The sequence below is a fragment of the Galeopterus variegatus genome, unplaced genomic scaffold, assembly GCF_000696425.1.
Source record: "Galeopterus variegatus unplaced genomic scaffold, G_variegatus-3.0.2 Scaffold2748, whole genome shotgun sequence".
Classification (NCBI taxonomy): domain Eukaryota; kingdom Metazoa; phylum Chordata; class Mammalia; order Dermoptera; family Cynocephalidae; genus Galeopterus; species Galeopterus variegatus.
The window spans coordinates 214163-224850 of NW_007728859.1; the positions used below are offsets into that span (position 1 = coordinate 214163).

General features: G+C 38.2%; 1 protein-coding gene across 1 annotated transcript in view; it reads left to right on the forward strand.

Annotated features, from left to right (window-relative positions):
* EIF3A (eukaryotic translation initiation factor 3, subunit A) overlaps positions 1 to 10688 on the forward strand; it is a 33888-nt gene that overhangs the window by 15794 nt on the left and 7406 nt on the right. The window contains exons 10-14 of the mRNA XM_008582874.1: positions 4107 to 4211; positions 4294 to 4407; positions 5892 to 6014; positions 6800 to 6953; positions 7511 to 7699. Of these exons, the coding sequence (XP_008581096.1) occupies positions 4107 to 4211; positions 4294 to 4407; positions 5892 to 6014; positions 6800 to 6953; positions 7511 to 7699 (685 nt within the window). The remainder of the gene's footprint in view (positions 1 to 4106; positions 4212 to 4293; positions 4408 to 5891; positions 6015 to 6799; positions 6954 to 7510; positions 7700 to 10688) is intronic.

The window sequence follows — 10688 nt, forward strand, 5'->3', positions numbered from 1 at the left end:
TCCGAACCCTCGGCGGGAGCGCCGCCGCGTTCCCAAGCAGCGCACTGTAGCAGTGTGCCACCGGGCCGGCCCAACTAGAAAAATTTTAAAACTGCGTAGGAAGTGAAAGCTTCCCCAAATTCTACCCATGCCAGAATTAGTCTTATTTATTGATTTGAAAAACAAAATTGCGTACGTGTTTCATGACTGCTTTTATCTTTTTTGCTGAATCTTTATGTGTTTATATCTATGTGTTTTCCTATGTTAGTAATGTAGGGCTACCTTATCCTTTTAATGCCTACATTGTTTTTTATACTCTATAGGTATTATGGTTTATTCATTCACACTATTTGTTGAAACCTACGTATTTTTTTTTTATTATTAGGAAATGTTGTACCATTGAACATCTTTCATACGTGTATCTTTGCATACTTGCCGTGAGTTTCTGTAGCATAAGAAGTGGAATTAGTCATAGAATTTACACATTTATAGCTTTAAAAGATCCACAGAAGATGCGATTAATAGACCCTACTACCAATAGTGAACAAGACTGCCTTTTCCCCTTCTGCTAACACTAGGTTTTACTAAGTTTTGACATAGTAGCATACCTTTTTTTTTTTTTTTTTTTTTTTTTAAAGATGATCAGTAAGGGGATCTTAACCCTTGGCTTGGTTTTGTCAGCACCACACTTAATCATTGAGCTAACCGGCCATCCCTTTATAGGATCCAAACCCATGGCCTTGGTGTTATCAGCACTGCACTCTCCCGAATGAGCCACGGGCAGGCCCTAGCACACCTTGTTTTATTGCACTTTGCAGATACTGCATTTCTTACAAATTGAAGTTTTGTAGCAACCCTGCACCAAGTCTGTCAGCAGTGCCGCTTTTCTAATAGCATGTGCTCATTTTGTGTCTCTGTCACATTTTGGTAATTCTCACAACATTTCAGTCTTTTCCATTATTACATCTGTTATGGTAATCTCTGTGATGTTACTATTTTAATTGTTTTGGGGTGCCACAAACCGCACTTAACATAAGATGGTGAGCTTAATCGATAAATGTTGTGTGTGTTCTGACTGCTCTACCAGCTGGCTGTTTCCCTGTCTCTATTCCCTGAGACACAACAGTTCTGAAATTAGGCCAATTAATAACCCTACAGTGGCCCCGAAGTGTTCAAGGGAAAGAAATATTTAACTTTAAATCAAATATCTCACTTTAAATCAAAAGCTAGAAATGATTAAGTTTAGTGAGAAAGGCACGTTGAAAACCAAGATAGACCCAAAAACTAGGCCTCTTGCTCCAGTTAACCAAGTTGCAAATGCAAAGAAAACCTTGAAGGAAATTAAAAGCAGCAAACACATGAGTGTAAGGAAGTGAAACAGGCTTATTGCTGATAGGGAGAAGGTTTATAGTGGTCTGAATAGGAAATTAAACCAGCCACAACATTCCCTTAAGCCAAAGCCTAATTCAGAGTAGGGCCCAAGCTCTCTCCAGTTCTGTGAAGATTGAGAGGTGGGGAAGCTACAGAAGAAAAGTTTGAAAGCTAGCCTTTGCTTCATGCCTCTGATTCATGAGGTTTAAGGAAAGAAGCTGTTTTCATAACACAAAAGTGCAAGGTGAAGCAGCCCGTGCTGCTGTAGAAGCTGCAGCAGGTTATTCAGAAGATGGAGGAGCTAAGATCTGATGAAGGTGGTCGCACTAAACAAGATTCTGTGTTTAGACAGAGCAGCCTTATACTGGAAGAAGATGAAGCTATCTAGGACTTTTTTAGCTAGAGAGAAGTTAATACCTGGCTTCTAAGGACAGGCTCACTTTGTTAGGGACTAATGCAGCTGGTGACTTTACGTTGAAGCCAGTGTTCATTTAGTATTCTGAAAATCCTAGGGTCCTTAAGAATTATGCTAAATCTACTCTGCCTGTGCTCTATAAATGGGAAAACGAAGCCTGGATGACAGCACATCTGTTCACAGCATGGTTTGCTGAATATTTTAAGCTCACTTTTGAGACTTACTGCTAAGAAAAAAAGATTATTTTCAAAATATTACTGTTCATTAATAATGTACCTGGTCAGTCAAGAGCTCTGATGGAGATGTACGAGGAGATTGATGTTGTTTTCAGGCCTGCTGACAAAACATCTGTTTTGTAGCCCGTGGATCAAGGAGTAATTTTGACTTTCCAGACTTACTTTCAAGTCTTATTATTTAAAAACTACATTTTATAAAGGCTATAGCTGCCATAGATAGTGATTCGTCCGATGAATCTGGGCAAAGTAAATGGAAAACCTTCTGGAAAGGATTCACCTTTCTAGATACCCTTAAGAACATTTGTGATGCATGGGGAGGAGATCAAAATATCAACATTAATAGGAGTTTGGAAAAGTTGATCTTAACCCTCATGGATGACTTTGAGGGGTTCAAACTTCATTGGAAGAAGTAACTGCAGATGTGGTGGAACTAGCAAGAGAACTAGAATTAGAAGTGGAGCTTGAAGATGTGACTGAACTGCTGCAATCTCATGGTAAAACTTGAACGGATGAGGAATTGCTGTTTATGGGTGAGCGGAGGAAGTGATTTCTTGAGATGGAATCTAGGAATCTAGTCCTGGTGAAGGTGATGTGAACATTATTGAAGTGACAACAAAGGATTTAGAAGATTACATAAACTTAATTGATAAAGCAGCAACAGGATTTGACAGGATTGACTCCAATTTTGAAAGAAGTTCTATTGTGGGTAATAGCATATTATGTAATAATATACTAATAGTGTTTCATGCTACAGAGAAATCTTTTGTGAAAGAGTCAATTGAAGCGGCAAACTTCATTGTTGTGTTATCTTAAAAAAATGTCACAGCCACCCCCACCTTCAGCAACCACCACCCCTATTAGTCAGTACCCATCAACATCAAGGCAAGACCCTCCATCAGCAAAAAGATTATGACTCACTAAAGGCTCAGGTGATTGTTAGCATCATTTTAGCAATAAGGTGTTTTTAAAATAAGGTCATAGCTTCCTTTCACATTGTTTTTTTTTAGACAATGCAATTGCACACTTAATAGACTAGTATAAACATAACATATATTCACTGGGAAACCAGAAAATTGTGTGACTTGCTTTGTTGCAGTGGTCTGGAACTGAACCCACAATATCTCTGAGGTATACTTGTATTTTAGTCCAACTTCTTGAGTAAGTTTGAATATTATGTTTTATAATGGCTTAAATGCTCCTGATTTGGTGTCTATTTGTTTCATTTAGAGAAGGGGGGCTTTTATTATATGTTAGCTTCAGTATTTCTTTTCTTTTCTTTTTTTTTTTTTTGGTGGCTGGCTGGAATGGGGATCTGAACCCATGGCCTTGGTGTTATAAGGCTGTGCTCTAACCAGCTGAGCTAACCAGCCGCCTGATTCAGTACTTCTGCACATTTCATCGACCTGCTTTCTTTAGTATGTGTGAGCAGTGTTATTTTTTCTGTGCTATACAAATATTTGAAGGTTAATTAGCAGTATAACTATAAATAGTAATGCTGCCAGTCTCCTTCAGACAAAAATCATTTCACACATTTTGGCACATCTGGTTCAGTGACTAAATCTGAGAAAAAGCATTTTTAATTGTCCTGTACAGTTTTTTTTTTTCCTTTTTGTCTTATTTCGTGTCCGGCAACGGATCGCAACCCTCCGTGTCGCGCCCGTACTGGGCCGGGACCGGCAACGGGATCGCAACCCTCGGTGCCGCGCCCTCCCCTCGCTCAGCCAGTGAGCGGGAACCGGTCTTTATGTGAGATCCGAACCCTTGGCGGGAGCGCCGCTGCGCTCCCAAGTGGCGCACTGTAGCAATGCGCCACCGGGCCGGCCCATTGTCCTGTACAGTTTTTAACCACTGTATATTCATCACAGTAGTAAAGTTTGGGTAGATGTAGACTGGAGGAGTGAGAAATACGTGGTAAAATCATGTATATATTTTTTTCTCTACATTCAAGTATAGAAATAAGGTGATCGTACAATATTTTTACATTTCCTGAATAATACCCATTGTAAAAATTTAGGATTTGATTCTGGAAAGCAGTGAGCTAGTTTGACTGTTAGGCATTTCTTTTATATTCTTATTAATATTGTTGCATTTGTATTACCTCTCAGGACCTTGAAGAATTGGATCCAGATTTTATCATGGCTAAACAGGTTGAACAACTGGAGAAGGAAAAGAAGGAACTTCAAGAACGCCTAAAGAATCAAGAAAAGAAGGTAAATGAAAGGACTAGTAAACTTTTAGTATACCAAGTAAAAAGATTTTCTAAAAAGCTACATTTGTTTTCATTTCATTCAGATTGACTATTTTGAAAGAGCTAAACGTCTGGAAGAAATTCCATTGATAAAGAGTGCTTATGAGGAACAGAGAATTAAAGACATGGATCTGTGGGAACAACAAGAAGAAGAAAGAGTAAGTTTTCCATGTAGTTGTAATGTTTTAGGCTGTAAACTATAATTGAATCCTCTGCCAACAGTGGGACCAGAGTTTCAAAATTAATTTTTGTATTTTGCTAGAAACAGTGCTTAGAATGGTAGAAAGACATTTTCACGTTAGAAATTAAAAATGAAACTTGTAAAACAGAGGACAGCTGAAAAGCCCATTTAAAAAAAAAAACATTTTTATTATTTTTTTTTTTTTTGTCTTTTTGTCTTTTTTCCGTGTCCGGCAACGGATCGCAACCCTCAGTGTTGCCCCCGTACCGGACCGGGGACCGGCAACGGGATCGCAAACCTCGGTGTTGCTCCCGCGCCTCGCTCAGCCAGTGAGCGGGAACCGGTCTGTATGTGGGATCCGAACCCTTGGGCGGGAGTGCCGCCACGCTTCCCAAGCGGCGCACTATCCAGTGTGCAACCGGGCCAGCCCCCTAAAAAAAAATTTTTATGTACACTTTAAATGGGTGAATTGTATGGCATGTGTATACAGCTCATGATTTTTAGAGTATTTACAGAATTGTGCAAACTTTGCCACAATCTAATTTTAGAACACAGCCAAAAAAGAAAATCTGTACCCATTAGCAGTCACTCCCCATTTCTTCCTCTACACTTGAGCCTTAGTCAACCACTAATCTGTTTTCTGTCTCTAGATTTTCCTGTTTTGGACATTTCATATAAACGGAACCATGTAGTATGTGGTCTTTGTGACTAAACAGCTCATTCTATAATTTTATTAGTCTATATTATATTCACCTGATGATACAAATGTTTGTAGGACCAATAAATGAATGAACTGATTGTGGTTAAAAAAAAAAAAAAGAAAAAGTAGCCATAAGCAGTGGCATACCTCTTCTGGGATCACAGCAAGGAGAATGCAACCTCCTCTTGGTTCCATCTGATTGTTGTCATCTGGAGATTATGGGCCTAGTGTTGCAACTTCTTCCAGTTTTTTAAGGAACTAAGTTGGAATTTTATGATAACTCTCTTAATATGTAAACATTTGAAATTAACTAGGGAAAGAAAAGTGCTGTAGACCAAATGAAATAATTGGAATGAACCTGAACCCTTCTGTTTTTTCATTTAGGGCACAAAATAAAAAGCCTTAATATCATCCTACCTTAACCTCCAGATGTTTTTAAGTAGGGAAATGCTTTTAAAAATTAAACCATAGTGCTTATTACCATGTGGTATTATTTTGTTTTACCATGTACATTATAGTTTTTTCTTTATGGAAATTTATAGTACCATGGGGCTAAATAGAAACTCATTTATAGATGCCCAGGGATTACTTTATCCACTTCTTGTCCCTAATTTCCTTCCTGAGATCTGTTGGCATGGAAGATAGTTACCCTTGCACTTCGTGTGCTGTTTATAATTTTTTAAGAATATCTGTCAGTAATTTGGGTAAATTAGTAATCAAATAAATTATTTGAAATTTAACTGTATATTATGTACTTTCAGATTACTACTATGCAGCTAGAACGTGAAAAAGCTCTTGAACATAAGAATCGTATGTCACGAATGCTGGAAGACAGAGATTTATTTGTAATGCGACTCAAAGCTGCACGGCAGTCTGTTTATGAGGTGAGCTTATTGGTTTTAGGGAAAAGTTTATTCATGAGCTTTTAAGTTTTGCCTTAAGGATTCTCTTTTAACACAGTGGTATGTTCTGTCTTGAGTTAACATATATAATGGTCATTCAGATAACATTTTAACAAATTTTTGGAAAATATCTTGTAAGCTAAATAGTCACCTATCTAAACAGATTTTTCTAAAGGTGAAAATTAGTTGACTGCATAGTCTCTTTTGATCCAAGCTTTTGTTTACTGTTTGATTCAGTAATGAAAAAACACTTGATTGAAGTGTCTTAGCCTTAAGTTGTTATTTAATCATTTGATTTTATAAGATAAATCCACTGAGTGTAGATAATATCAGTAATTTGAATTTTTAAAAATTTGGCATGCTAATAAAGTTTCAATAGTTGTATGGAAATTCTGGTTTTTGTACTTGGAGTTTGCTTTCTCTGGTTCCAAGAAATTTGGAAGTCTTTTGTAAACCTAAAAGCTCATTGCTCTTGAAAAAAAAATTTTTTTTTTTTTTGTCTTTTGTCTTTTTCCGTGTCCGGCAACGGATCGCAACCCTCAGTGTTGCCCCCGTACCAGACCGGGGACCGGCAACGGGATCGCAACCCTCGGCGTTGCTCCCGCGCCTCGCTCAGCCAGTGAGTGGGAACCGGTCTGTATGTGGGATCCGAACCCTCAGGCGGGAGCGCCGCTGCGCTTCCCAAGCGGCGCACTTATCCAGTGCGCCACCGGGCTGGCCCGCTCTTGAAAAATTTTGATTTTATTTTGGTAACTATTTAATTGCAGGAAAAACTTAAACAGTTTGAAGAGCGGTTAGCAGAAGAAAGGCGTAATCGTTTGGAAGAACGTAAAAGGCAACGCAAAGAAGAACGCAGAATAACTTACTATAGAGAAAAAGAGGAGGAGGAACAGAGGAGGGCAGAAGAACAAATGCTAAAAGGTAACTCTGTAGGCCAAGATTGGAGGTATGGTACTGCAAGGTTGGTGTTAGATCGAGTTTTCAGCAACCTTATTTAGAAAATACAGGAATCAAGATAATTGGCCCCTTAGCACTGCAGTTAACTAGTTCTCGGAACCCAGTTTTTTATGTGTGAAGATGCTACGTTCTCTCCTAACTTGTTCCTACATATTTTTTGTTGTCCTAAAAATTAATATATCTTTTTGTTTTTATCACCGTACTCTGTTTAGGTATTAATACTTATTGAGGACTAACTGGCCAGATGAAGGCTGTCACATGATCCTATATCTGGAATCCCAGATGTGCAGGAACGGGGGAAGGATTCTAGTGCTTTCTTATGTCATTACAAAACTATTAATGTTGAGTGACGTAGTACTTGGCTTCTTGAATAATTCTGCCAGTTAGCTGTTTGCAAACGTTTTAAATTCTTAAAATTTACTTCTATGCTGTACTCCCTTGTTAATACCAGAAAAGTAGATCTAACACAAGGGGAAAGATGCAGGTGGGAAGCATAGTTAGTAACCTAATTAATTATACAGAGCGTGAAGAGAGAGAGCGTGCTGAACGAGCAAAACGGGAGGAAGAGCTGCGAGAATATCAGGAGCGGGTCAAGAAGTTAGAAGAAGTGGAAAGGAAAAAACGCCAAAGGGAGTTGGAAATTGAAGAAAGAGAACGTCGTAGAGAGGAAGAGAGAAGACTTGCTGATGATCCACTTTCTAGGAAAGTGAGTATCGAAATTATTGAATTTATTATTTTTTTAACAGGATGTGTGTTTGCCAGCTAGTTCTCTTGCATGATACCTATGTGTAAATATCTGGGCTTGGTGTTTTAAATCAGTTATTTTCACATGTCTTTTAAATCTGGTATTGTTTTGTGTTTCCAAAGACAGAAGGGAGAAAAATTTGACCTGTCTTAGTAAAGATGGGGTTTTGTAGGCTTCAGAATATCTGTCAAGAATACTTGTAAGACTGACTCAATCTCATGAAACTTAAGTACAAGTGTTTTGTTGATAGCCTTCCATAGTGCTACAGAAGAGGAACTGTTCCTGAGTTCCTTGAAAGAAGTTGATGTGAATTTAGAGGATGATGTGAGTTCTCTGACTCCTTGGTACTCAAAGGTGTGTTTGGTGGACCAGCAGTGTCGGCATAATCTGGAAGCTTGTTAAAAATGCAGACTCTCAGGCCTGACTCCAAACCTTATGTTTCAGAATCTGCAGTTTAAAAAGATTCTTAGGTGATTCAAACATTGCTCTAAATATTTATTTATTTTTAATATGCGCTCCTGTCTAAAACTGACCTGTGTTTTTTGTTCTGTCTTGTATTTTTTGAATTCCCTTTCCTGATTGGTGGTACTGTTACCCACTTAATCAGAAGTTTGAATCTACCCCTCCTTCTTTCTGACCTTACATTACTGCCTTAATTCAGATTTTTCTTTTGCTTATGTACTTGCTGGTCTCCTTACTAGTCTCCCTGACCATAATCTTTGCCCTGCTTCAGACCTCCTCTACATTGTGGCCTGCTTGATTTTTCATAGTGCCGCATGTTTGGTTTTTTTATACCTGCTCTTGGGTTTCAAACCTTTCTTTGGTTGGTACTCATTACTGTGAGCCAAAGGCAAAACATGCATTCCAGGCCTTTCATGTTTACTGCCTCTTTTATCAGTTTCATCTGTCACCATTTTCTTCTAAGTCAACAGTCATTCTGAGCTAGTTTTCTGCCTTATGTGTCTGTGACATCAATCTGCCTGCTCTCTTCCTTTTGCTTGGGATGTGCCTACTTAGTTTTTTAAACATTTGAAAGTAAGAGATAAACAGCTAAAGGATTTCTTGCATGCCTTTTTCATGCTCCTTTATCTGTCACACCTGTAAGATACTTATAGTTTATGGGAGAACTGGATACTAGTTATCAATTTCTGTTTTATAAAGTATATGTGGATAGATTTTTAGTTTTGTTACTCATTGCTAATTTCTAGTTTTACTTTCTTGTTATAAGTAAATGTGGACTGTGTGATTTTTTTTTTGTCTCTCTTTTTTTTTTTCTTGACCGGCAACGGATCACAACCCTGTGTCGCGCCCGTACCGGACTGGGACCGGCAACGGGATCGCGACCCTCGGCGTCGCGTCCGCACCTCGCTCAGCCAGTGAGCGGCCGGTCTGTATGTGGGATCCAACCCCTCGGCGGGAGCGCTGCCGCGCTCCAAGGCGGCGCACTGTAGCAGTGCGCCACCAGGCCAGCCCTGAGTGATTTTTAATTTTTTGGAATTTAATACATTTTCTCTTGTGTCTTAAAAGCATATGGTCAAGTTTTTGTGAATGTTGGGCACAAAGTTCTGTGTGTATGTATGAAATCAGAGCTGTTGTGGTATTTAAATCTGCTGCATCCTGTTAATTTACGGGAACTTCATCTTCTGAGGAAAGTCACCTGCTATGATTATGGATTTCTAACTTTTTCTTTTAGTCAGCTTTTGCAAATCTGTCTATCCTTTAGGTCATTTTCAACCTTTTCTGTTTGGTGGTCGCAGTCCTCCCCACCCTCCCACCGCCGCACCCCCTGTCTTTAGTTTGATTTATTTACATTTAACATGGTAGCTATTATATTTATTTTTTTCTCCTAATATTTGGTTTTGGAGCTTTTTACTTGCTTCTATGCCCTTGACATGCCTTCCTTTTTCTTTAAGCCAAACATAAGACCTTTTCTCAGTTCATTTTTACTTTTTCCGTTCTTTTAGAGATTACTATTCATTTTTTCCTAAATCTATTTAAATTTTACAATGTAGATTAAGTCTCCTTTGCTTCTTCCAAACAGAATAAAATTCTGAGTATGCCTTTATGTTTTACTGCAATATACTGGATGTTTTTGCCTTCAGATCATCATAACATGTTATCTCTACAAGTTTTATAGCCATATCAACAAACATTATTTAGTCTGAAATATGTTTACACTATATCATGTTTTCCCTTTTGCAGATGTTTTTTTAATATCTTAAGTTTTTTCAAAATGTTTTTGTGTATTTCTCAAAAGAGGTTTTGTTTTCTCTCTCAGTTGAACAATGGTTCGGTCAGTTCAAAATGATCTCAAATTTTGGAAACCTTTGCTTTACTTTTGGAACACAGTGTTACAGAGGGGAGGGTTCTTGATACTAGTCTTGGTCTTGTCACTTCTGTAGATGCTGTTTTATTCCTTGTAAACTTTTAGAATTTTCTCTATCTTTGCGGTAAAGGGAATTTAAAAAATTTCACTAAAATGATTATGTTTTGTTGCATAAGCATATGATTTTTTTTTATTCCTTCTTTTTGGCACTTTTGTCAAGAGGATTCAGAAAATTCAGTCTCTTCAGAGAAGATGAAACTTCCTTAAGAAAACTTTTCTCCTTTTTCTCTATTCTTGCCTTTTCAGAGTCCTCTTTTAATGTTTTTCGCTCTTTTCATCTCTTTGTCCTTTTGAACCAGGTTCCCTGAGATCCCTGTTCAGTTTTATATGTTCATCAGCAGGGTCCATTCTGCTATGTGATCTACTGACTTTTTTTTTTTTTTGCAGCTGGCTGGTACAGGGATTGAACTTCGGACCTTGGTGTCAGTCAGCACCACACTCTAACCAACTGAGCTAACCAGCCAGCCTATGATCCAGTGACTTTAAAAAATTCTTGGCAGTCATGTTAATTTTTTTTTTTCCTTTTTGTCTTTTTTACTGACTGGTAACGGGATCGCAACCCTTGGTG